This window comes from Diceros bicornis, chromosome 11 (assembly GCF_020826845.1).
Source record: "Diceros bicornis minor isolate mBicDic1 chromosome 11, mDicBic1.mat.cur, whole genome shotgun sequence".
In the NCBI taxonomy this organism is placed as follows: domain Eukaryota; kingdom Metazoa; phylum Chordata; class Mammalia; order Perissodactyla; family Rhinocerotidae; genus Diceros; species Diceros bicornis.
Window position 1 is genome coordinate 68,406,134 of NC_080750.1, and position 27,362 is coordinate 68,433,495.

Below are 27,362 nucleotides of genomic sequence, written 5' to 3' on the forward strand. Positions count from 1 at the left end.
TGGATTAAAGACTTGAACATAAGACTGAAACCATAAAACTCCTAGAAGAGAACATAGGGTAAGCTCCTTGACATCAGTCGTGGCGATGATTTTTTGGATTTGATACCAAAAGCAAAGGCAACAAAAGGAAAAATAAACAAGTGAGACTACATCAAACTAAAAAGCTTCTCAACAGCCAAGGAAACATTCAACAAAATGAAAGGGCAATCTATCGAATGGCAGAAAATAATTACAAACCATCTATCTGATAAAGGGCTAATATCCAAAATACATAAAGAACTCAACAGCAAAAAAAAAATCTGATTTATTTCATTTTATTTCTTTTGTGATGAAGATCAGCCCTGAGCTAACATCCACACCAATCCCCTTCCTTTTGGCCAAGGAAGACTGGCCCTGGGCTAACATCTGTGCCCATCTTCCTCCACTTTATACGGGACACCACCACAGCATGGCCGAACAAGCGGTGTATCAGTGCGTGCCCAGGATCCGAACCCAGGCTGCCAGAAGTGGAGCGCGCAGACTTAACTGCTACGCCACGGGGCCGGCCCCCAAACGTCTAATTTAAAAATGAGCAGATGGCCGGCCCCGTGGCTTAGTGGTTAAGTGCGCGTGCTCCGCTACTGGCGGCCCGGGTTCGGATCCCGGGCACGCACCGACGCACCACTTCCCCGGCCATGCTGAGGCTGCATCCCACACACAGCAACTAGAAGGATGTGCAGCTATGACGTACAACTATCTACTGGAGCTTTGGGGGAAAATAAATAAATAAAATTATTAAAAAAAATAAATAAAAATGGGCAGAAAATCTGAATAGACATTTTTCCAAAGACATACAGGACATGAAAAGATGCTCACATCATTAATCACAAGGGAAATGCAAATCAAAACCACAATGACATTTCACTTCACTATTATCAAAAAGACAACAAATAACAAGCGTGGGCAAGGACGTGGAGAAAAGGAAACCCTTGTGCACTGTTAAGTGTGAATACAAACTGGTACAGCCATTATGGAAAACAGTGTGGAGGTTCCTCAAAAATTAAAAATAGAATTACCATACAATCCAGCAATTCCATTTCTGGGTATTTATCCAAAAGAAATAAAAACAGCAACTCAAAAAGATATACCCATCCCTATGTTCATTGCAGCATTATTTACAATAGCCAAGATATGGAAAGATATGGAAACAACCCCGTGTCCATTGACAGATAAATGAATATATAACACATTTTCTTTACACACACTGGAGTATTATTCAGCCAGAAAAAAAGAAGGAAGTGTTGCCATTTGCAACAAAACAGATGGAGCTTGAGGGCATTAATGCCAAGTGAACTAAGGCAGACAAAGACAGACAAATACTGTATGATCTCACTTATATGTGGAGTCGAAAAACAAATAAAGCAAAATGGGTGAAGGGGGTCAAAAGGAACAAACTCCCAATTATAAGATAAATAAGTCCTGGGGATATAATGTACATGGTGACTACAGTTATTAATACTGTACTGCATACCTGAAAGCTGCTAAGAGAGTATATCTTAAAAGTTCTCATAAGAAAAAATTTTTCTAACTATGCACGATGATAGACAACTAAACTTATTTTGGTGATCACTTTGGATTATACATAACCAACAAATCTTTAGGTTATACACCTGAAACTAATATAATGTTATATGTCAATTATACCTCAATTAAAAAAATTGAAAAAAAAATAGCAGAATAAGCATGTAACTAAGAGATATGAAAGCAAATATAAAAGCATCAGCTACAAAAGTTGAAAATGAAAGCCTTGTAAAAAGAGAAACGAGAGGAGACAGCAGCTATACCCTATTGTTTTTATACATAAATCCTATAGTATTAATTGATTCTTTAAACTATGTGCATATATTTTTTTATTTATATAAATTTTTTGAATTTTTAAAAAAGTATTTGCAAGAAAATTTGATACTGTTGGAAGACAGAATCTGGATTGGGTAAGGGATAAGAGGGGAAATAGAGCAAATGTGATAAGGTCAATAGTCGGGAGGTTTTCATGACATGAGAGAATTGTTAAGTAAACTGGAAGGATGCAATCTAGGTAAGAGAGAGATGGTTGAACTAAAGACTGCAAAGGTGACACACTAGCAGTGACCAGGCAAGTGATGCTGAGGTAGAGGGAAAAAGATTATCACTGGAGCTGTGGAAGTCAAGGACCTGAGACCACCAGGATGCTGGATGGATCATCCACGTGGTTGCTGAGATATTCAAGAAGGAAACAAGAGCAGTGGACGAAAGATGGAGAGCCATTTCTCTTTGACTTCTCCTCCAAATACTTTCTCTCTAAAATGAGGGAAGGTGGAGAAAATAAATAAGGGATGAATTACTAAAGCATACAGGCTCTTACACTTTACAAAAAACTAAAATGTTCTACTAGTGTATTTGTAAAACATTCCAGTAAATTAGAACATGTAACTATTTAAAATTATTTTATTCATGCATTCAATAAATTTGTTGAGCAAGGAAAGAGCAGATTGGTGAGAGCAACTGAAAGAGCAGAGCAACGAGGGATATTTACAATAGAGGCAAATCTCAAAAGGTAAGGACAGCATGACCTTGCTCAGAAAAACTGCTCAAGGTAAAAGCCCTCGCTTTTTCACAATGCTAGATACCAGAACTATATATTCAATTCTTTTAGTATAGTCATATGATATGTATGGGGGTGTGTTTATGTTTATATGTATATTCTTAAGAAAAAAAATGAGAGAGAAATTAACAGCATCTATGGAATGCCAACCAGCAAAAACCAACTTAGGCCAGAGAAAGCTGAAACTGACAGGGCTCCTCAGGGAGGTTTGACAAGAAACAAGCGGACCTGGGGCAGACCCACAGAAAGGCTCAGGTATCTAAACTGTCAGGTATTTCTGAAACAAGGGTCAAGGGCAGGACTCAAAACAACAACATTGAAACTGTATCAGTAGCACAGATCTTTCCACAAGTAAGAAAGGGTCTTTACATTTTGGAGGGAACACAGAGATTTAGGACTCCATGAGATTTAAGACTCCATAACAGCTAAGGATAGGCCCTGTACTGAAAACAGAGTTTGTCCAAGCCTTCTCAGTGAACAGTCAGACTTTCAGCCATTTTCCACGTTTGACTTCTAGAGTTCTAGGGCTCAGGTTTATAGGCCCAGGAATCCCTCTCAGAGAAAACAGATCTGCCAAAGAGAAAACAGCCATAGGATTCTGACATTTGGGAATTCTTCCAATGAAAAAGTGGTCCTGTTGTCCTACACAGAAATGTGCCAGCCAACAAACCAGGACCATGCACAGTAAGCTCCCAGTCAGCTTTTTAAAATGCCTCACTTTTAAATATGAACAGTCAGTCAAGGATCACCAGCCAACTGAAGAAAGATTTCAGCATGAGACAGAGCCTAAAATACTCAGGTAGCAAAATGGAACCTGAAAGAAGAGAGATTCTGTGAGATGAGGAAGAAACTCAAACAAAACTATAATGTCCTCGACAGTCGACAATGAAAGATATTTCATCTGAAATTTTATAACACCATGAATAGAGCTTCCAGAACGAAAAAGCAGGACACACAAAGGATAGGAGATCAAAATATATGTTGAATTCTTTGCCTCTGTAAGCTAATATACAATGGAGCGATGTCTTCAGAATTTTGATGGAAAATACGTCCAACCTAGATTTCTATACTAAGACAAACCATAATTCAAATGTGCTAGTAGAATCAACTTCATCAGGTATACAGAAAAATCAGCTCCAGAAAAATGAGGTAGCAAACCAAGAAAAGACAAACATGTGCGGTCAAGGAAACAGGGAATCCAAATGGGAGAGGAAAAGGGAATTACCAAGCACAGTGAAAGGAAATCAAAACTGACAGCTACCCAGCAAATCTAAATGGCAATCAAGCCAACAGGAGGAAGAAGACAGAAGACATCAACGAAAAAGAAAAGAACCTATAGACTCTTAAGGCTTACAGTTCTGTCAAGTTTGAGGATGAGATTATACAACAAATTAAAAGATTAAACCAAAAAAAAAGAAGTACTTATTAACTACAGGAAAAACAAATGTTGTGCAAGAAAGAAAATATGACCATAACATACTACATAGCCGTTTGTTAAAAACATCTACATGGGGGCCGGCCTGGTGGCGCAAGCGGTTAAGTGCATGCGCTCCGCTGCGTCGGCCAGGGGTTCGCCGGTTTGGATCCCGGGCGCGCACCAACACACCGCTTGGCAAGCCATGCTGTGGCGGCATCCCATATAAAGTGGAGGAAGATGGGCACAGATGTTAGCCCAGGGCCAGTCTTCCTCAGCAAAAAGAGGATTGGCAGATGTTAGCACAGGGCTGATCTCACAAAAACAAAAACCAAAAACAACAACAAAAAAACATCTACATGGTTATGTAACACACACTAAACCCTAATGTAAACAAAATTTGTAAGTGACTGTATTGGAAGGATGGGGAAAAGGGAAAGTGTTGGGACAGCTGTGGCTAGGAGATGTGATTGAGAGCAAAATCCTTGTTTTTCACAGAAATAACAATGATAGCAAATCTAAAGCATATCATGTTCCAGACACAGTTCTAACTACTGATATTAATTCACTCATCCTCATGAAACCCCTGCCATGATTATCACCCCCATTTTATACATGAGGAAACCGAGAATGTAAGTAACTTGCCAAAAGTCACAACTAATGAATAATAAAGCAAAGAATCAAACCCCAGCAATACCGCTCCACTCTCCATGCTCATATCTACAACAACGGCAGTTCCCAGGAAGTCTTTACATTCTCAAAAATTACTGAGAACACCAAAGACTCAGTCCATATTGGATATAACTATCAAGAGTATTTTAATAGCCTTTTCAGAATTATGGGGATTCTTCTTTAATGTGACACAAAATTTAGCAAAGATTTCTTAAAGGCTGATTGCAATGTCAAATGTGAAATCACATCAACGAACTTTTCGTATTTTCTTATGTTAAAATTCATGGGCCTATGGTGCAATTTGAGAGTCTATTTTGCATGCACTGGTCATTTGGAAAATACTGATTCACTCAGTTATGCAGATCTTCCAAATGTTAACATATTTTATTATGCAATATAAAAATATCACATTCATTAATACCCCCACTGATCTATCAGGAAAGTCTAGCTATTGGGAAGTTGTCAAGCTCATGGTGGTAAATGCCAGTTTTCCAAAATTCTAATTTTTTTGTTGAAAACTCATTTTATCATTGGTAAGAAATATTTCAGTTTTTCCTTGAAATAGCAGGTTCACAGTTCATTTTTAAGAAAATGTTAGCCACATTCCCAAGTCTGATTAACCTTGATATCTGTCAGTCATGCTTTCAAGTAAAAATGATGTTCCGTGAAAAAAAGTGGCTAGCTCAGCTCACAGCTCAATCACACACGATTTCTCTCGAAACATCCACCATATTTCTGGATGTACGCTGGAAGTCCTTGATGCATAATTTGCACTTCATGACACATAATACTCAAAGGTTGAGAATTAATAATTATTTATAATCTTTATCGCTTCATCAAGGATGTTAAGTGAAAGTGGCATTATTATTATTTCCTGTGAGTGTGTAGCAGTGCTGAATAAAATGACAGTTTGATGTCACCAGTTTTACCTACCACTGCTTTTGTACCATGAATGCAAATATCAACAGTGAAAAAACGCAAATAACATCTTAGTGCTGTAACAAAAAATAGTTTTGACCTCATGGGCCTCTTGAATGGAACTCAGGGATCCCTAGGGATCTGCAGATAATCTTTGAGAACCACTGCACTGCACTATAGGCCTCACGCATGCGCTGTGTAACACTGAAAAACAAGGAAGTGGCAATATAAATACACTGTAAAGTAGGAAGGCCAATACCAAGAGTCAAAAGTAGTCGTCTTTCAAGAAAGGTAAGCTGGGGACTGTGCCTTTCATAGTAAGCCTTGTACTACTATTTGACTTTTGGGGAGCTTGTATCATTCCAATAAAAATCTGCAAAAATATCTAAATACTTCCCCATCAGCTGACAAATAATTTGCTCCCTTCCAGAAGGTTATCCCAAATACATTGTTTTCGGGGAACTCTTGCCCCTACACACCAATACATCGCAGTCACAAAAAAATTAGACGCTTAGAGACAAGATACTAAAAGAAAAAGGTTGGAAAACACTGCCTTGCTTCATTATAGGAAAAGAGACATTAACTAGAAAAAAATTTGCAAAATAAAATAGAAAGCTCCTATAGAATGCCATTTCTATCCAAGATCTCATAACTCTTAATATATCCATGCTCAACATCACCATTTATGCTAACTGCACACTCTCTGTAAAACAGAGAAAATATTCTCCTCTCCAGATCCAAAACAGATGAGATGCACTGGAAGGAAGAAACACTGTAAAAAAGCTTCATAACAGAGGAAAACATTCCCCCTAGACAGGGCTTAGAAGAAAATCATACCTGAAAAGGGGAATTCTGTGTCAAAGGAGATTTTTCTGCATTCTTTAAATTCCGCTGTTGAGCAATGAAACGAATAAGATGGTTTGTTTCAGGAGAGCCCCGGGCACCGACTGTAGAGCGTCGTCTGGATTTTTTAAGGTAGGATGATGACTTTCCTATAATGAAAACTCTTTTTTAAACTGGAATAAGACAAGGCAATCATCAGTAATCATGTCCTGATTACCCATAATGTACCAGCCTGAGAGAGAACCTGATAAACACACGGTACAGAAATCTAAATAGAAAATTATAGGCAAAATTGTTCTGATCAGCTCCATAGGGATCTTTGTTTTGTCTACTGATTTATTCCATGCTCCTGGAACAGTGCCCAGCACACAGACATTTATCAAACAGTTGTGGAATAAAGGCATGAACATATTTTACTTAATAGTTCTCATATTTTTGTTTCATATTTCCTGCACACAGAAGTGGGTAATAGCTTCCTTTGGACTAAGAATTTCTCTTTTTCTGAACTAGTCTCATCCCCAAGACTAAAAGGAAAGAACTCCACCTAGGCACATGTATTCTCTGTTTCCAGTTCTTCAAGATAATTTCTCTCTTAGATACCTACCTACCTCCAGCACACTACCCTGAATTCTGGCCAAACACCTAAGCACACAATATAAATCTAGCTTTTTAAAAGTCTAAGAGTGATGTTCTTGAGAAGGGAACATAGAGTGGCACGCTCCTCTGGTCTTGTCTCAAGCACCTATTTCCCAGCCTAGGGCCCTCTGACTTTCAAGTTCCCCATTACCCTCCATTCCTAAATGCTATTCTCTAATCTAATTCCATTCCCCTATTTCCTTCTTCGCCATCTAAGTCAGACTTCACAGGCTCCTGTGAATTTCGTTCCTACTTCTTGAAGATTAGCCTTTGGGTAAATTTTCTGTTTCTAATTTTAAAAGAGGCATACTCCAATCTTTCAGTGTTATATTTTCTTAATCACTTCAACTTTCTTTTACTTTTGTCATACACAACCACAAAATGTATTACTTTTTGTAGTATACACACTCCGGTATCCCATGTGTCTGGTCAAAAAGTGATTCATACACATATTCTTTTCCAGTTCGGGCACAGAGCACAACTCTGACTTAGGAGCATTGTCATGCTGGATGCCCGGGGGCCCTGGTATCCTGCTGCGCTAGAAGAACTGTGTATGTGCACAGAAGTCTCCTTGACCAAGCAAGTTTGCAGAGTCAATTTAAATACGTCAAGTAATAAGACACAATAGATGAACAAAACTGAGTTATATTAAAGTTATTTTTAAATTCTAAAAGCACTGCAAAGAATGACAACTTCTCTTACCAGAAGAGTTCTTTACAAAGCTGTCAGGTGTAATTCCCAAGCGCTCTACAGTTACTGAGGAAAAGTTCAAAGGTGATTTAAAACTATCCGGTGTGCAACAATTAGGAGTCACTTTGCGCGCGTGTTTCTGAGGAGTTACAAGGTTCCCATTTCCAAAAACTAAAGAGGCATTTTCTGAAACAGACATGTTGTGGAGGTTAAACACCATTCTCAAGATAAACACCTAAACCTTAAATTTCACAAGGCGGCAATAGATTACTACACACCAGCATTATTAACAGCAGACTCCTTGGTTTCAGGGAGCTTGCTGTCCTTGAAGTTGGTATCCATCTAAAAGAAGAAGAGAAAGAAAGAAACAAAAATGACCACACCGCTCAGATTAATGTGATTCTATCGAGATCCTCATGCAAGACTGAACCCTAATGCAATCGATGCTGGCATGAAAATAGATGCCAAGAGAATACCTCTGGAGCTCAAATTAAAGAGAGAAACGGAGGAAACCTGTTCAGGATGAAACAAAGCAGACCCCATACTACAAGCCACGGCTTTTCAACCTCAGCGAACATCCGAATCATCCGCGCACCCTGGGAAACACGCAGCTTTCTAGACTCGCAGAAATTCCAATTCAGGAGGTGTGGCTGAGCCCCAGAACCTGCATTTTAAACAGCCTGCGGGTGAGCAGCTCAGGTGGCAGGAGGAGCCCCACCTCGGTGGGGCAGGATAAGCAGAGCACAGTTCGAGAAACGGCCGAACCCACAGCTCTGCGGCCCGCATGTGAAGCCCCGCCGGGCCACTGCCCCACCTCTCCCGCCCGCTCGGCTCTCCTCCGCCGGGGTCCACCGCGAACACGGCCCCGCAGACGGGCGTCGTGCCGGTCGGCCTTCCAGACCTCGGCTCTTTGGTCCTAAAGGTTCGCTCGGGAAAGCGACCGCCGGAAGGCCGCCTCGTCCCCGGCCGCCGCCGCGACCGCCCCGACCCCGCAGCCGCGTTACCGCACCCTCCCCTCGACTCGCCGCCGCCCGCCGCCGGATTCAAATCGCCGGCCCCGCCCCGCGGCGTCCGGCGTCACTCTGCGAGTCTCTACGCCGCCCCCACCCGCAAGTGTCCGCGCCCTCTCCGACCTCTCCCAGGCCTCTTCCTCGCCGTCCCAGGAACAGCAGTGGCTGCCTGCGCTCAGAGAGAAGCCACCGCTAGCTGCGGGTGACGCACGGACCGGAGGGTCCGGCGGCTAACCTGCGTCCGCGGGGACTACTTTCCAGGAGTTTCGCGGAAGAACCCTTCGGTTATTCTTTTAGCTCCTCCCCCCGCCTTTCGATTGGATGCTGCAAACTTCGAAAAGAATCGTTGGACCAATCCTGACAGAACCGCAGCTGGCGCTTACCCAATCAGCCAGTCCTGACGGCAGCCGCTTCCTCTGTGGGTTGAGCAAACGGGGGTGGTTACAGCGGGGTGGTGCTGACTGGTGTGGGTCGTTTCTAGCGCTCCACCTCCTTCCCTCAAACCCCGCCTCTGTATGCAGATAAGCTGTACCTGGGGTTGGGGTTGCGCCTGCTCAGTAACGCTTTGAGACGCCGCTTGGCTCCAGGGTCTGCTCTGATTGGCTGATAAACCCTCCCGTCCGACAGAATGCAGTCTCTCTTCTCTCCGTCCACCTGGGCTGGATTAGTATGAACCCACCCAATGCAGGGCGATGATTGGCTGGGTGCTGGCCGGCCCTGCCGGTTGATTGGTGGAGCTTAGAGTCAGTCTGGGAGAGGTGGGGGAAGGGATCCAGGCGGACTGAGGAGCCCAGGGGCGGGGTGGGAAGGAGGACCGGCCAACCCCGGGGTGTGGGACGGAGAGTGCGTGTGTGTGTCTGTCTGCCGGAGAAAGAAGGTGGCGAAGGGAGGAGAGTCCGAGTGGGTGGAGGGAGGGGAGGGGCGGGAGAAGAAAAAGGTGGGAGGAGAGCCAAGTGGGAGGGTGGCGGCTCACTCAGGACCCAGTGGGGGCAGCGCGATGAGGCGGGTGACCCTGTTCCTTAACGGCAGCCCCAAGAATGGAAAGGTAAGGGGGTCGGAAGGAGGCGAGGCGGGCCCGGCTGGGGGGCGAGGGCAGCGGAGTGCGGAGCGGGCCGTCAGGGCAGAGGCTGAAGTTGGGGAGAGGGGCTGGGAGCTGGGAGGTGGGCGTGCGCCGGGGTGGGGGCGTCCGAGAGCTGAAGGTGGGTCTTGGCGGCCTCCTCCCAGCCCCGGGATTCCCAGCCGGAGCCTGCCCTTCGACTCCCCAGCTGCCCGGGGACCAGCGCAGGTCAGCTTGTGCTTCATCATTGCCAAGTCCAGGTGCGGGACAGGGAGGGCTGCTGTCACCTGAGCTCTTGGTGCTGATGTTCCTTTTTCCACCTCCTCCCCGAAGACCCCGCTGCCCCCCCCCCCCCCCCCCGGCTATAGAAGGCGCTTGTTTCCACCTTCGTGCTGAGTAATGATCTGCTCCAGAAAGTGGTGGTAACCACTAAGACATGTAAGGGTGATCAGATAAAAGAATTAAACTCTTTATCAGTGGATAAAGAAACTATTTTTCCGTCGTAGCTCGAATAGAGGATTAAAAATTAGAGACATTTTCTTGATGGTCTCCTTCCCCCCATCTTTTAGGTGCCCCGAGTCCCGCTGCCGCCAAACTTGTGTACTTGCTTTGTTGTTTCGCCTTATTTTAGTTCCTTAGAGGACTGTGACAGTAGACCAAAATGGATTGATTTGACATTACTCTTTGCTGTGTTAGGCCTTTGTTGAGGGCGTGGTACTAAATATTTTTCCAACGCTGGAGCAAGCCAAAATGAATCCTGTTCCTTCTCAGCCTCTTGCCCCACCCATGAAAGTTGGTCGGCTTCTTTGGAAAATTTGACTGTTCGAGGCAGACATATATGGTGTGGCTAAATGACGTCTAGAAGTAACTAAGCCTTAGAGACTAAGGTAAAGGTAAATTGGCCTCATTATATTATTATTTGCCAGAATACTTTGTTTCCTTCATATTTTGGAAACATGAAATTTTAAATAACTTAATTGTGCCACGATATAAAAAATGGCTTTCCAACTACTCTGCAACTTTGAGTAAACATGCTCTAAAAATTTGAACCACAGTGTAGTTTGTTGACTATAATTTTGTTTTCCTGTTTTTAGAGATTTAATATTTATAAAAAACATTCATAAAAAACAACTGAGATAAATTCAAGTTCTTGAGTTTTCATAAATGCTACTTCAAAATATGCTTCACAAGATTTACTTATTTCTGACCATTATTAACTTTTTCTAAACCTGTTTTGTCTGTTGTTAGCTGCTACTCATAATCTAAAACTTATATTGTTACTGGAAGAAAGATTTGGTATATCTAAAGTTACAATTGTAATATGTTCTCAAAAACAGACCTCTGATTGGCCTTTTTATCCATCATGTCTATGTTATTCCCTGAAAGACAAGATGTTTAGACTCAGTCATAAAGATTTAACTGTGCTCTAAATCTCTTCTGAAACTGCAGAATTTTGTTGTCAGAGATTGGTTGGGTTAGTTGTACCATATTCTTTTAATAAGGTTTTTGGGTTTTTTTAAGCTGTCTAGTTTTGACTAGGTTAGGTTTTTGGATTTAAATTTTTTTTGCTTTAAAAATATTTTGCTAGAGAATCTCAGAAAATTGGAAAAAACACATCTCAAATAATTAAATATAAATAGGTTTATGTTACAAAGATCATAAAAACCCAAACTGAAGAATACTAGTATGATTTAGTATTAAAAAATAAATCATGCCATAATCTTTACTATTCAAATGGAAAACATACTCTATGCCAAAGTTGTCAGTGTTTCCTCTCCTCTCCCTTCAGCTGATTAAAAAAAAAAATCATTACTCTTTTTTGACAAAAAAGAGCAGAATAATACATAACAGCCTGCATTTTTATGTAAATAAAGTGTATTTAGCCAGGATTGGCATGATCATGACATGATGTTAAGAAGAATGTGCTAAAACAAAGTGCTAGTAGAAAGTAGAGTTTGATTTCCCATCTACCAGTTGACATATCTGTGTCACTTTCATTATCTCCTTATTTACCTAGTTTCTGTTTTTACTTCCTGGTCATAAGAATAATATTTGTTTTTTCAAATAAGTTTCCCTCCTATAAAGCTTGTTCAGTGGTTGCCAGACTGGGCCCTGAAGCCTGAGGTTGGGGAGGCACAGAGTCACTGCAGGGGACTCTATCGTGTGCTCCCGGTGACTTGACTTCTGTATACCGAATAAACATAAGCGTAACTAGTGAATGTTTTGATGTTCAAGAGAGGCCTGTGCATTCCCGAAAACAGTGCTTTCCAGAGTGAGATGCTACACCACAGAGGATGTGCGAGAGGATCTAGTAGAGTTTGAGAAGCGATACCTTTTATTTTTTACTTAAAAATATAAAATAATATTAAAACTTGATTTTTCCAACCTGGAAAGACATAGGTGCCTTCAGTCACTGAATGTGTTAGCTGGACTTCAGCTTACAAGTGCCAGGTTAAGATTTGTATTATGCAGTTTTAACTAAACCCCTCACCAAAATGCCAAGTGGCTGTAAAAGATTGCTTCAAAGCAGTAGCAGATTGAAGATGGTATTAATTATGCAAGCGTAAGTAAACAATGAGAAAAAGCTGCGCTGCCACTTCTCCTGATACAAACTATGAGACAAAAAACTAGGGATCTCTTTGGCTCTGAGAAGAAGTAAAAACTGCCAAATTTTAAAGAAGACTATTTGAAGTCCTATTTAATAACTGCTGGTAACAGTAAACCTCTCCCTAAGTGTATATTGTTCTTTGAAATACTAGACAATAGGGTCATCCCAATTAGCAGGACATTTAAAAATATTTTCCAGCACATAAAGACAACAGTTTCAGATTTTTTTCTTTTTTTTTTTAATAACAAAGTCAATCTTATATTTGGCAGACTAAATTTAATGATAAATACTTAGGAGATTCTTACTGGCCAACTTGTCTAAGTCGATAAAAATCCTCATATCATTTGGGAAAACATTCTTTCTGATAGTGGTATATAGTTCAAAAATAAGTAAATACACAAAGGTTTGAGCACATGCCCAAATATGTTTTTACCAATGAGCTCCATGGTCAAAAACTTTTGAAGGCCATAGTTCTAAAAAAAATTAGGATCTTTAAGTTTGGGGGATTCTTTTGTTTGTTTTCTTCAACTGCTCCAAAAAAGTCATTTATGCTTACACTTTTCGTCCTTTCTCCGTATGAATTCAAAATCTCAGAATTTGCATTGTTATCTTTTTAGTATTTCTTGTAAAAGTTGGCATTAAGGAATTTGAAATGAGGACTCAGATATCTGAATGTAGTGAGTGGCTTCTGAGCAACCTGATGTCCAGTGACGATGATGTACATCTTGAACATAAGGTGCTTTTTTTTTTTTACTTCAGAATATTCAATAATGAGCTATGCAAGTCATAGGCCTGTTGGATCACTTATTCATTCATTCAGCCAGCTCGGAACTGAGTGAGGAACTGTGCCAGGCACTGCAGACATAGTGGGATATGCAGTGGATCCTCATTCTGTACTGATGTTGACAGTCTTGCTCCAGGATAACTGTTTTCTTCTGGCTTTGATATGAGGTCAGAAGTATGTTGTTGGTATTAAGTATCCACATATGAACCCATTATATTGAATTGATTTGAAGAAAGGTGAAAATTGAGGTGAACCTTTGCTTATTGAAATCTAAACATTAACAAGAACCTTGGGAGGGCTTGCTCTTCAAACATTTTAAAAATATATTTGATACATATAAAATAATAAAGAATATTAATATGCATAAAAATTAAAAGGAAAATAATATAACAAATATCAGTAAACCTGCCACGCAACCCAAGAAATAGCATATTACCAAAACTCCATGGGCTCGGCATCTGCTTTCCTAGCCCCTTGCTTCTCCATAAAGGCAGCCAATTTCATGAATTTTGTGTTTCTCTTTGCCATGTTTTTTTAATCTCTTTTAGTAAATAGTTTTGCCTTTTATATGTATGTGTCATATTGTATGTGGTCTTTTTGGACGTGCATTTTTCATTCAATATAATGTTTCTAAGATTCCATCCATAATGTCCCACACAGTGATAGCTTAGTCATTGTCACTGCTTTATCATAGTCCATTATATAAAAATACTACCACAGTTTATCTATTCGCCTGTCAATGGACATTTGGGTGGTTTATTTTCTTTATATTTTGCTATTAAATTGACAGTCCTGCCGTGAATATTCCTGTATATATATCCTGGTGTACACGTGCAAGCATTTTTCTAGGGCAGTGGTTCGAGAACTTGAGCATGCATTGGAATCACCTGGAGGAATTGAACACATTGCTGGGCCCTGTCCCTGGAGCTTTAGATTCAGTAGGTCTAGGGCAGGGCTAGGAATTTGAATTTCTAACATATTTCCAGGTGATCTTAATACTGCCAGCCTAGGGAACACACTTTTAAGAACCACCGCTCTAGGGTATATACTTAAGTTGTAATTACTGGGTGTTAGGGTATGTGAATGTTTCGTTTTTCACAATAATGCCAAATTGTTTTTCAAAGTCATTGCAGTAATTTATATCCGACCAACATTGCATAAACCCTCCCATTGATCCACGTCCTCTTCAACTCTTGGTATTGTCAGACTTGTTAATTTTTAATTCTAAGATTTTCCTTCTTGACCTAAAGTTAGTTATGTCATCCTTTTTGGGAATAAAATAATTTTAATTTTTTAAATATGTTAAACTAAAAGTGTAGGTAGAGTAAATTGAGTTCTACATTTAGTTATTAATTGTGATTGGTGGTTCCCTTACGTAAATCGTCCTGCATAAATTCAACAAGTATTTATTGATTGTGTATGAGGTAATAGATATTCTGGGCATATAAGAAAAAAATGTTTTAAATACATGTGCAGGTGTTAATTTTTAAATTTGAGTAACATAGGTTACAATTGGAAAATGGTGTTTAAAGGTAAATTAAAACAAACTGATATGTCTTGCTAGGCACAGTATACCATTTACTTTCTCAATTGTAGATAGCTTTCACTTGTCAGGGGATCTGAAATTTAGAAAGAATTAAGTTAAATAGTAGTATAATATAGTAGTCATAAACTTTAATAGACGTGCTTCCAATTTACTCCATAGAATGCTTCCGTTCTACGTATAGTGCCTAGGTTATTAAAGAGGATAATCACAGTGACATGGAAGCTTTAGGTCCACACTGGGGAGTGTAACACACGTGAAGCAAATAGCCCTTGTAAGCATGAGCATTTTATAAATGTTAGCCTCTCGGAGGACTAGAGTAAGCTTAGGATGTAACAGCTCATATCCGTGATATACAAGATTTGCGTTGCTGCTTTTTCCCAACAAAGTTGTCATATAAAAAAGGTACATGTGCCAGTCTGTTTGAAACTTTCTCACCAACTTAAAATCTTCTCCATGTGTATCAACACTTCATGTTGACATATATCTATTTTTAAATCTGATGTTCTGATTGGTTTATATAAAAGACTAATTTTGAATATTATATTTGTAATATAATTCCATCTTATTTCTTAGTATTAGTATGCTTGAGAAAGTCAAGCTAAAGTGATCCAGTTGAAAAACAAATGCCAAAAATGCCCTCCAAATGAAGAACAAGTATGTTGGCCCAACTTCAGAGAAATTTTCAAATTCTTTGCAGTAATTTCAGTGCTATTTTCTCTAATTGATGGCCCTTTGGTTATTTCATGTAAAGGAAATCGTCAATGGCTAGATTAATTGTCAGCTGTTAAAATAACTTTTATTTGTAAAATGAGTAGAGCAATGGGGACCTTAAATTATAACTTTTCCCCCTTATTGCGTAAATAATACATTCATTGTAACAAATCTGGAAAATAAAACAAAAAGCTCACAAGAAAATAAGTCAACCATAATTCCATTATCTAAAGGCAGCCACTTTCAGTAGTTTTATGGCTATTACTTTATAATTGCATTTCTACTGTGTACTTTTTTAACTTAATAATGTGAGTGGAAAAGGCTATAACTGACTCACATACAGAAAAGGTGTGTCCTAGTTCAACAACACTCTGAAAGCAATGAAAATTTCATCCGACATACAAGAAATATTTGTCAAAGGTCTATAAACCAGGTAACATAGCATTTAATTAGGGTGGATCCTTCTTTTGCAACTGGCTGGGTTATTGTCTGGATGTCGCAGGCAATTTGGGTGGTGGTACTCAAGGATGTATTTCTTGAGCGCTGCTCATCAGCATTACCAGGGGATGGTTGGTTCCCTACGTTCACAGAAGAAAGAACAGCTTTTTATAAATCAAAACTTTTTCATTAAACCTTACAATCTAGGTGAGAAGTCAGATTGGAAAACATTTGGTGAAATGGTAAATTGTGTTCCATACTATGTTAGGGCTGATTTAAGTGATGATAGAGTTGAACTCAATTTATACCTAGAATGTGTTCCTTAATAGTTTAGCAACCTCCAAAGAAACACCTGTTGTGCTTTCATTGCCCAGAGAGTTGGCAGTCTGTATGTGTGGGTTTTTTTTTTTTTTAATCTTATAGTTAAATTTGACTTTGATGGGAAAGAAATGGAAGATGGCAACTACTCAACCGTCGATATAAAACAACCATCAGGTTTTGAGTTGGAGGCTATCACTTTGTTACTGTGGGTTGCTATGTCGTGGTCAAGCCTAAGAGAATTAAAATAGATGTTTCTTGTTCTTCATTGTACTCTGCTCTTTGAAACAGCACTGTCCAATAGAACTTTGTTTGATGATGGAAATATTCCGTATCTGTGCTGTTCAATATGGTAACCACTAACCAGTGTGGCTGTTGAGTGCTTGAAATATGGCTAGTGTAACTGATGAACTGACTTTTAACTTTTAATTAATTTTAATAAATTAAAATGTAAATAGCCTGTTGTAGCTAGGGGCTTCCAAATTGGACAGTGCATCTTTTCAACGTGGCAGGTGGCTTTTATTTTCATTAGGAAAAATTGACTTACAGGAAAAATCGTCAATCATATGGAAGTAGAAAACAATTTAATGTGTTTTTGAAGAGTAAGTCATATAAAATGTTATGCTCTAATATTTAAATTAAATACAGAAGCATAATATAAAGAGATGTATTAAATTTCCATCCATTTTATGACATGGCCAGTTGAGGGAGAGAAGTGAAACAAAATGCTGGGGGAGAAGGTTGATGTTAGGGCAATGAAGGGATAACGTCAGGCAAAATACAGCCTTGTAAAGATGCACAAGAAGCAAAGATAAATAAGAGGAGAAAGAGGAAGATTTAGAAAATTCTTAGTATAATCGCAACTATGACAAGAATGCTGATGTTGGAAAGGGAATTTTTGTTACCCTCCCTGAGCAGTTTCCAGACTGTAAAAGTTGTTTTTGCATTTGCTTTGGTCAATCTCTTGGTCCTTTGCATTTTTGGTTCTTTCTTTTCTCTGTTTTCTCTTTTTACGCCCTCTGCCTTAGCACAGCCAGGTTTAATGTACGTAATGCCTCGTTTACTTTCTGTTTTCTCCCAGGCATGTGTATCTGCAATAATGGTTAGAATTCCAAGCTCTGTTACAGAGGTGAAAAATGATAGGAAATCTAGGGGCACATTTTATTCAGGCTTACATCATTTATGGTGTGTCTGCTGTGTGCAAGACACTGTGCCAAGTGCTTTGCGTTCTTTTTTTTTTCCTGGTAAAATATACATAACATAGAAGTTAACATTTTAGCCGTTTTTAAGTGTACAATTCATTGGAATTAAGTGCATTCACAGTATGTGTAACGTCACCACTATTTATTTCCAAAACCTTTTCATCATCCCAGATAGAAACTCTGTACCCATTAAGCAATAACTCTCCATTCTGCCCTCTGCCCTGGTAACCTTTACTCTATTTTCTGTCGCTATGAATTTGCCTGTTCTAAGTACCTCATATAAGTGAAATCACACAATATTTGTCCTTTTATGTTTCTGGGTTATTTCACTTAGCATAATGTTTTCAAGATTCATGCATGTTGTAGCATGTATTGAAATTTCATTCCTTTTTGTAGCTGAATGATATTCCATTGTGTGTGAGTGTGTGTGTGTGTATACACACCACGTTTTGTTTATCAATTCATCTGTTTATGGACACTTGAGTTGTGCATGATTTTTAATAATCCACCTAGTTCCCTTTAAATTTGCTTGCCTAGGGCCGGCCCCGTGGCTTAGCGGTTAAGTGCACGCGCTCCACTACTGGCAGCCCAGGGTCCGGATCCCGGGCCTGCACCAACGCACCGCTTGTCCGGCCATGCTGAGGCCGTATCCCCCATACAGCAACTAGAAGGATGTGCAACTATGACATACAACTATCTACTGGGGCTTTAGGGGAAAAAAAAAAGCAAGAGGATTGGCAATAGATGTTAGCCCAGAGCTGGTCTTCCTCAGCAAAAAGAAGAGGATTAGCATGGATGTTAGCTCAGGGCTGATCTTCCTCACAAAAAAATAAATAAATAAATAAATTTGCTTGCCTACAATCCTTGCCCAAAATGCCCCAGCTTACAACACTTCTCTGGCCTTTTATCCGTATGATCCAAGAAAAAACAGTTGGAATCTGAGTACTCTGCTAGTGAAAAATTGCACACTTCGTTATTAGCAAACAACTCCCTCCATACCCTGCTATTAACTTCGTTTAACCTACAAGTTCAGTGTCTACTGTACTCCAGTCATTTGTGAACAAAGGTCCAGCTGCTTCGCTTTTCATATGGCACCTTTATCCACTGTCCTGTGGAAAGTCAGCTGGCTGTTTATGCCTCGTGTTCAGCTCCTCACCACTTTTTATTCATAACTTTCATAGATCCTAACTGGTAATGGGACAGCTGTACAACTCAGCCACTGGGAACACATAGTTACAGTTAGGGCTGGAGCAAAAAATTCACTACATGTAGAGATTCTCACCCTACTACCTAAGCCGGTGGATATATCTTGCACATATATCAGACTGTGCCTGATTTAAAGCAGGACAAACCAAGTCATTGTAACCCAACCGTTTGCTGTATTTAAAATGTTAGCTAAAATCTGGCTTTTATAAAATAAATAGTTATTAAAGAATTAAATAAGTGAAGTGGGAAGTTGTTACCTTTCATGTGGTAGTTGCTGTAGTAAATATTATAATAGACAGCAGTAAATCATTCCTATTTTAAAAATAAACCATTCCTATAACACAGGGATAATGTAAAAATATCATCATAAAGACTTAATAGATCTCAGGCGCTCTGCTAAGCTCTTATCATGCATTAACTCATGACAATTTTGTGATATGGGTGTGACTATTTTCTTCATTCCTAGGTAAAGCAGCAGAAGCAAAAAGGTTAAATAATTTGTCTAAGTCAACAGCTAGAAAATGTCAGAATCTAAATTCAAGTGCAGTCTGTCTGAAGAACTGGAGCACTCTTCAACATCCTTAGGATTGTAGGTTGTTTTTAGTCAGGATTTCTTATTCTCTAGTCTTGGATTTCAGCAGTATGGGGCACTAAGTAAATATCTGAGTCATGGAAGAAAGAGGGACACTATTAAGAACCTCTCATATCTCCTTTTATATGGTAATCTGATTGTTTAGTCCTGTTTGTAGTGGTGGTTTGGAATTTGTGAGTGATGAAATTCATTATATAAGTTGTTCACATTAATGTGGTGTGTTTACAGGTGGTCGCTGTATATGGAACTTTATCTGATTTGCTTTCTGTGGCCAGCAGTAAACTCGGCATAAAAGCCACCAGTGTGTATAATGGGAAAGGTGGACTGATTGATGATATTGCTTTGATCAGGTAACCCTCCCCTTTTTATACGCTGTCTACAGTGAGCCCCAGCTTCTTGGTGCTGTGCTGTTTCCCTGAAGCAGTAGTTTAATCACTGCTAAGAATTCAGGATTTTGGCAAATGATTGCCTAGAATTTGTTCTCTGGATTTAAATCATTTGGACTTATGTGTCCAAATGACAAATAGAAATCCTCAGTACATTCCAGCATACCCATGCACAGTTCACATTTGGCTATGAGGAATTTCTTTATGTTACTAGAGATGGATCTAATAAGATGCATATTTTAATGTTAGAAATCTAATTAATCTCTTTAATTTTTATATGCCATTGCTTACTGTTCAGTTCATTTCCTAAGAATACTTTGAATTTTGTAAACATTACAGAGACCTACTTGGGTGAAAACTTGCTAAATATAATACAATTTTAAGCAGAGTTAACTCACCAGTGACCCACCACAATAGTGGTTTTTGGTTTGTTTGTTTTTTAAATATCCCAGGCAGATTTATCTCTTTAAAACAAGTGCCTAGTTCACCTCGTTCCATCCTCATAAGATCATAGAATTTTGGAGCAGGAAGAGGCTTAAGAAAGAAGATGGGAAGGGAAGACAAATTAAGTCCTGACTCTGTGCCAGATATGTTGTATTTGCTTTGCCCAGGTTGTCTCATTTAAATGGCAAAGCATGGGTGGTTTTGTTTTGGTTTGGTTTTTTTGGTGAGGAAGATTAGCCCTAAGCTAACATCTGTTGCCAGTCCTCCTCTTTTTGCTGAGGAAGATTGGCCCTGGGCTAACATTCGTGCCCATCTTCCTCTACTTTATGTATAGGACGCCTGCCACAGCATGGCTTGATGAGCGGTGCATAGGTCCATGCCTGGGATCCAAACCTGCAAACCCTGGGCCGCGGAAGTGGAGTTGGAGAACTTAACCGCTACGCCACCAGGCTGGCCCCAGTGTGGGTTTTTTTTAATTGAAGGTGTGAAGATAATGATTCTCTAAATTATAATAGTGTACAAATTTTAATTTTTGTTTAAACCCAGATCGGAATGACCTTTCAACGTAATATACTGCCTTGGAAGTTAATCACTTTTATTTCCTTCATTTTATAAATGAGGAAACTAAACATCTGAGAAGTTAGGTGACTTACCCAGGTCATATAGTTTAGTAGTTGATTTTTGTTAATGAGAAGCAAACAAATTTTCATACTAGTCTTAAAAAGTTAACTGGTATGGTGAGCAAGTAGAAAAGATTATAGACTGCATTTAAAATTCAAATAAGATAGGAGAATTTCTTAGTTTTTCAGTATCTGTCTCAGCTTCTTTTAGTTTTTATGGATAATTGAGTCACATTATTGAATGATTTACATCAACTTAAATTTCTCCTTAACAAACAGTCTCCGCTTCTAGGAAAAATTCAGTATATTCCTATGATTTCTTATAGGAAATAAAAATTTCTACAACATAAAAGGTTATGACTGAAGCCTTCTGAACTATAAAATATCAAGCTGTTTAACAGTTTGTGGTACACAGTACAATCTCTGATTGTTTATTTACACTAATGGTGGGATAGATTGGGGCAGAGGAGGAAGGCATACACTGATAATCTAGAATTGTGGATTATGTGCAGTCCTTTACATTTGGGGTTGTGATGGGTGTATAGTGGGTAAGTATTTACAGCAGAGTACTTCCAGTTATATTCTTCCTAGGTTTAATATGAAAGTGTATTTTCATTTCCAAAGCACAAAGCAGCTGATAATTTGGGAGAAACCCCCAATAATTTATTTAGAGTTACAGAATTAAAGTTAAAAAAGAGTGGGCTATAGCTTTAATCGTATCCTTTGATACGATAATAGTACATTCTTCAATTGATAAGAAAGCTGAATTCACATAATTTGTATAGGAGGTTTTGTTTTTCCACTTCAAAAGTACTTTCATATGCAGGGTCTTATTTGAATTTAAATCCAAAGACAGTTAATTCAGTGGGTTAAGCAAATCACTGGAAACTTAGATCGTCAGCTTCTTTGTGATGTAGACCTATCTTCTATGTAATTCTAAGGAATAGTCCCTCTAGTCAACAGATAATTAATGTGATTTCTGGATTTTGATGGTAGATTTTTAAATTTTGATTTCCCCAGGGACGATGATGTTTTGTTTGTGTGTGAAGGAGAACCATTTATTGGTAAGTAAATTCCTTAAAAGCCAATTTTGTCTGCCAAAATAAAAAAGATGAAATGGCAAATATTTTACATGTGCTTACTAAGCTTAACATTGAAAAGCATCCTGTGGCAGTATTCGGATCTTGGTACCTTTTTTGATTCTGCATTGGATGTGTGTATTAAAGTAAATTTTTAATTTGAATTATATGATCTCATTTTAGTATGGATACCTCATCTTTTACATGCCTTTAAAATGCTCCGGATGTGCACATATTCATTAAATATGATATGATAGGGTAGTTTTGATTTTAGAAACTACAAAGGTTTTTTAAAATTTTCTCTTTGATAGTTGTCAGAATTTCTCTAAGTGCTATCTTTTTAACCATTTGTTGCTTAAATAAGTAGTGTTTGACAGTCATTCACGGTAGTGAAATCAAATCAGTCAAAAGTGACTTGAGATGAACCACACACATGCACGCATGTACACACTACCCTTTGATTTGGAGGAAAGCTTATACAGTTGTGTATCTCAAAAGAAAGAACCTAAGGCTTAAGTAAGGTAAATAATCTTTAACAAGTATTTGATATATTTAGTTCCATACAATGACACCCTGAATATTTAAGTGTTTGTTTAAGCCATCACAGTAATTGTGTTTGGTGAGTGGAGGGAGTTCTCAGGATCATCGCACAGGCGGTTGCCAACTTAGAAGTAAGTGCATACTGTTCTGTCTCTACTTTAAAACTGTGCTCAAACATTCATTTTCATCTTGTTTTATCCATTAGCCTCATGGAGTGGTTGGCAGGCACTGGTTACTTAATTGGTTCATTGCATACATACAAACAACAAAATCATAAGTGATTGATTAGTGTTTTTGTTTTATCATTATGAACTCTTGGATTTAAAAATATTTGCTGTGTTTTCATCCTCTGCCTTTATTGATGCCTAGATTATTTTACTTTTGGCCAATGGAAACCTTTTCAAGTCCTTTTAACATAACTCGTTAGTCTTTTATACCTTCCTTACTATCTGGAGTAACAAAGTGTTCATCTTATATTTCTCCTGTCCTAGACCCAGATCAATGTGTTTTCCAAGAAGCCTTGATTTCTTTCCGTGGGAAATTTCATTTCAAGACACAATCTGAGTGGTAGGGAGGCTCATAGCTACTGGGTTCGTCATTGTTACTAGGCTTTTTGGTGGACAAAGTTGGAAATATATAGCTAGCTAGAGATAAAATTTATATATAATATACATTATATGATATAAAGCTTTATATCATGTATAACGTAATGTATAGATAGATAAAATATCTCATGGGTTCATACCAATACTTTGGTTTATAATCAGGATTATAAGATTTTTATTTAACTTCTATCTTACATCTATGTCTCTTTTCTTCCATATCAATGATCCTGGTTTTCAGGGACATAGGGAATGATGGAATTATAATGTCACCCAATTAATTATTCATTTACTTCATCCCATACAAAACACAATAAAAGTGTCAGTAACAGTCCTAATACTTTCAATACCCATGTGATTATTAAAGACAGTTAAACATTATTTGCATATGCTCATTCCTTTCTTCCCTTACTTAAAAAATAATTGTGTGGTTTCTACGTTGTCAGAATATATAGCCATTATTTATATACTATAGTTTCTCCCTTGAAGCCGTCACTTACTGGAAGGCGTCAAACTATATTTAATGCTTACCTCCAATCCTTATGTTGATGCCTTCAGTGGTTGTCTGAAACTTGTTTTCTAGCAGGTTCTTTACAAGGACTTGTGAGAACCGTGTTGTCTAACATCGTGCATGTTAATAACAGTCTGTGGCTTCTGTACTTGAAAGTCATATGTCAAAACTGAACGAATTGTAAACTTTAAAGATGTGTAGTTTGGTGTATATCAATTATACCTCAATTAAGCTATTAAAAAAATCCTTGGTTCACATTTTCTATCTTTAAATATCTTAAATATGTTCCTCCATTTTATTCTAGCATGAAGTGTCGATCTTGCATAAGTGATTATTTTTCCAAGGTCACCCAAAGGATGATTGTCTTTCTTTAAAGTATAGTAATTTAGTACACTCTTTCTGGGGTTCTAGGTTGTTCTGGGTGGATTCTCTCAGATATGTGGTGGGCCTGTTCAATATGTAGTTTCAAATCTTTTTTAATTTCACAAGTTTTCTTGAACTTTAAATTATGTATTTATTTTGTTCCCTTGCTTTGATTTTCTTCTTTGAGAACTCCTACTAGATGTATGTTGGTCTTCTACATTTGTCTTCTGTATTTGAAATCTTCTATTAAATTCTTTTTGTTTCTTGCTTCATTTCTTTTTGGTTTTTAAAGCTTTCCTCCTCTTCATCTTTTATTTCCCTTAAGGCATTATCTGTTGTGTTTAGTCACTCCTGTGTTTCTTCTAATTGAATCTTCATTTCTGAAATGGCTTTTCTTTTTATTTCTGATTCTCTCCTGATTTCTCTCACCTCATTTCTGAATTTTTTAATTCTGGTTTATGTTGTTCTTTCATACCTTGCATTATTTACTTCTTTTAGAATGGTTTGCAATATTAGATTATAGTGTTTATCTATTTTATGGACGTTTATTTCTGACACATTTTCATTGACTATGGATGTGTAATTCTCCTTATTCCTTTAAAAATTTTGTATAGGATTTTCTGTTGCTCATTTTTACATGAAATTAGTTTTCCTTAACTTGAGAAGGGAAGGCTGACTTAGGAAAGTTTTTCTAATTTCATGGCTCTAGAATTCCCTTTTCTGTTGTTTTTGTGAAGTATTAAAAAATATGGAAGTCCCCTTCTGATAGATTTTGGTTCTGTTAGACCTTTTTGACTTTTGTGTGGATTCTTTTTTCTTTAGTCTCTGTTGTCTTTATTCTGTTCAACTTGAGTTCTTTTCCCAACATCTTATCCTAAATATGGGGCTTTGTCCTAGAAGGGAGTTGTGGCTGGTGGGTTTTGAGAGTTCATTTCCAACCTCTCTAGATCTTACTGCACACTACTTGCATAACCCACGGTTGGAGTGGGCATGCCCCTCCCACTTTCAGTCTGCTCTTCTTACATAGACCCGCTGAGCTTTGAAGTGAGTATGTATGGATTACTTTGGAATTCTTAGGTTCATCACATACCCTGTTGTTTCTCTCAGCTTCTTCCGTCAAAGCTGCTGATAGCAAGTTGCTCTTCTAGCTGTCGGTGTTGGTGGGAATACCTTATCACTTAGTTTTGTTTTAGATGCTGTCTATGGCTGTGGATTTAGCTGTCCTGCTAGCTCTGGTATGCTCTTGCGTGTGTTTTTAGTTTAAAAAATGATGCTATCACCATCTTCCTGAAATTCCCAATCCTAATGGCATTATTATTTTCTACATGTCATCTCTAGATCCTCAGACAGATTCTAAACTACCTGAAGGGTTGTCAGGATCACACACAGACTGGCTAACATTAAATGTTGGAGGGCGGTACTTTACAACTACACGGTAGGTGCGTGTGCATGGGTGTGTGTGGGGGCACTATGTACTGTTTGTTTTTTCCTTCAGTTTGCTGATTTCTTTAGAAGATATTCCAATGCTGCTTAAATATACTATGTGATCTGAAACCATTTTTTAGAAAGCTTTTTTTCAATAAAAGAATAGAAAAATGGTTCACAGGTCATTCCAGGGAAAGCATGAAAAGCCTGAATTTAGTGTTTTAGAACATGCTTTTTAGATATCCAGTGATATACGTGCAACACAAGTAAAAATTAACAATGTTGAAATTTGTAGAGACTGCAACTGCTTATATTAAAGGGATAAGAAAAATGTAAGTTTAGATGAAGAATATTGTGATGTGATAGCTTGCTAGAAGGATAGATTAGTATTTAAATTAGAGGAAACTAAACAATATTTAAATCAAAGGAAGAGCCAGATTAGAAGGGATTTGGATAAGTGGCAACTTACTGCACGTTTTTGTTTCCCAGCGTCACTCCTACCAGGTTATAGCATGCATCTTTTTGAGAGAGCAGCTGGGATCGAGTATACTCTTGACTTAAATATGTTTGTTTATAAAGACAAATGGAGAAATCCATTTTTTTCCCTGAATTCTTAGGAGCACTTTAGTGAATAAAGAACCCGACAGTATGCTGGCCCACATGTTTAAGGACAAAGGTGAGTGCAGTGCATTTGTTTTCACATTTGTGTGATCTGCTTGTAGCTGTATTGACTTTATAAATCCTGTCCTTCTATACTTTTAATGAGATCAATAATTTTTTTTTTTTTTGGTGGGGAAGATCAGCTCTGAGCTAACATCCATGCCAATCCTCCTCTTTTTACTGAGGAAGACTGGCCCTGAGCTAACACCCTTGCCCATCTTCCTCTGCTTTATGTGGGATGCCGCCACAGCATGGCCTGACAAGCGGTACATCGGTGCGTGCCTGGGATCTGAACCCAGGCTGTCAGCAGCGGAGCACGCGCACTTAACCGCTACGCCACTGGGTTGGCCCCTGAGATCAATAATTTTTATAAGAGTAAAAACTTACTGGTATGTTACAATTTTTCTTCCATGAATTTCTAACTTTGTTTTTTGTTTGTGGGGGGCTTTCTTCATTTTAATGCAACACAGGCGTCTGGGGAAATAAGCAAGATCATAGAGGAGCTTTTTTAATTGACCGAAGTCCCGAGTACTTTGAACCCATTTTGAATTATTTGCGTCATGGACAGCTCATTGTAAATGATGGCATTAATTTATTGGGTGAGTTTTCAGTATAATTCCTCATACTTTTTTAAGTTTATGATTTCTATTTTGTTTTCACTTGCTTAGTAACATAGTATATTTTCATAAAGTGAATGTGTATCTTTTCCATTATTAAAATTAAGTGTTTTTATATGTATACAAGTATATATGTATATAGAAATAGGTACAGGCACAGGTAGTCTTTCAGGTAGATGGTCTTTGCATATATGGGCATATGTCTAATCTGTAAATTCCGATTTTAGGTTCTAAATAAATTTAGATTTTTTCACAAGGGACTTTAAAGGATTTTTTTGTCGTTTTTTAAATTGAATTGTGACTGTGACTTGGCTTCACGTTATGGACCTTCCCATTATATTGAGCAGTAGAGTGGTCGAGTGGGTAAATTGTACTTTGGAATCATAAGATCAGATTAGAATCTCAATTCTACAACTTACTCGAAGATTTATTTGGGAAAAGTCTCTCTGAGTCCCTTTTGAAAACTGAGTGTTAAAAATAAACTCATCCCTGATGACATCACAAAATTTCTGTGAAGGTTCATGGAGCTGTTGTAGACAAGGGCCCTTGTAAAGCAGTGGTTGCATATTCAAAGCTCATAGGCCTCCAAGTGACTAAACTTGATCTGATTTGAGGAATGGTGGGGAGTGTGGTGATCTTGAGTGCACATTCCTACTCAGCTTGCGCAGATTGTTGCCACGTGAGGGTGTGGACTGAGGGTGCCAGAGCCTTGATTTTTAAAGAAAAGCTGGAAATCTAAAATTTTATGTGAAATCTTCTGATTTTTGAAAACACTACATACAAACACATCAGAATCAGCCTGGGGGCTGCTAGCTTACAATCTCTATAGTAAAATACAAAACACTCAATA

At 38.5% G+C, this 27,362-nt stretch overlaps 2 protein-coding genes across 11 annotated transcripts in view; one reads left to right on the forward strand and one right to left on the reverse strand.

The window, feature by feature from the left end:
* CDCA2 (cell division cycle associated 2) overlaps window positions 1-9,029 on the reverse strand; it is a 49,042-nt gene extending 40,013 nt beyond the window's left edge. Inside the window, exons 1-5 of one of the 8 annotated variants that reach the window (XM_058550489.1) lie at window positions 8,938-9,029; window positions 8,072-8,135; window positions 7,806-7,979; window positions 6,462-6,616; window positions 2,191-2,316 (exon numbers count right to left, since the gene is read on the reverse strand). In XM_058550489.1, the coding sequence (XP_058406472.1) occupies window positions 2,191-2,316; window positions 6,462-6,616; window positions 7,806-7,979; window positions 8,072-8,135 (519 nt within the window). In that variant the 5' untranslated portion in view covers window positions 8,938-9,029. Of the gene's footprint in view, window positions 1-2,190; window positions 2,317-6,461; window positions 6,617-7,805; window positions 7,980-8,071; window positions 8,136-8,269; window positions 8,570-8,607; window positions 8,776-8,926 lie in introns of those variants that run through there. The other 7 variants (XM_058550493.1, XM_058550492.1, XM_058550488.1 and 4 more) reach the window with 7 other exon arrangements.
* A 728-nt stretch (window positions 9,030-9,757) lies between these two features.
* Window positions 9,758-27,362, forward strand: part of KCTD9 (potassium channel tetramerization domain containing 9) — a 30,489-nt gene continuing 12,884 nt past the window's right edge. For 2 of the 3 annotated variants that reach the window (XM_058550497.1, XM_058550496.1), the window contains exons 1-6: window positions 9,758-9,848; window positions 19,494-19,615; window positions 21,736-21,779; window positions 25,149-25,245; window positions 25,853-25,911; window positions 26,366-26,494. In XM_058550497.1, coding sequence (XP_058406480.1) covers window positions 9,801-9,848; window positions 19,494-19,615; window positions 21,736-21,779; window positions 25,149-25,245; window positions 25,853-25,911; window positions 26,366-26,494 — 499 coding nt within the window. In that variant the 5' untranslated portion in view covers window positions 9,758-9,800. The remainder of the gene's footprint in view (window positions 9,849-19,493; window positions 19,616-21,735; window positions 21,780-25,148; window positions 25,246-25,852; window positions 25,912-26,365; window positions 26,495-27,362) is intronic. The other variant, XM_058550498.1, reaches the window with a different exon arrangement.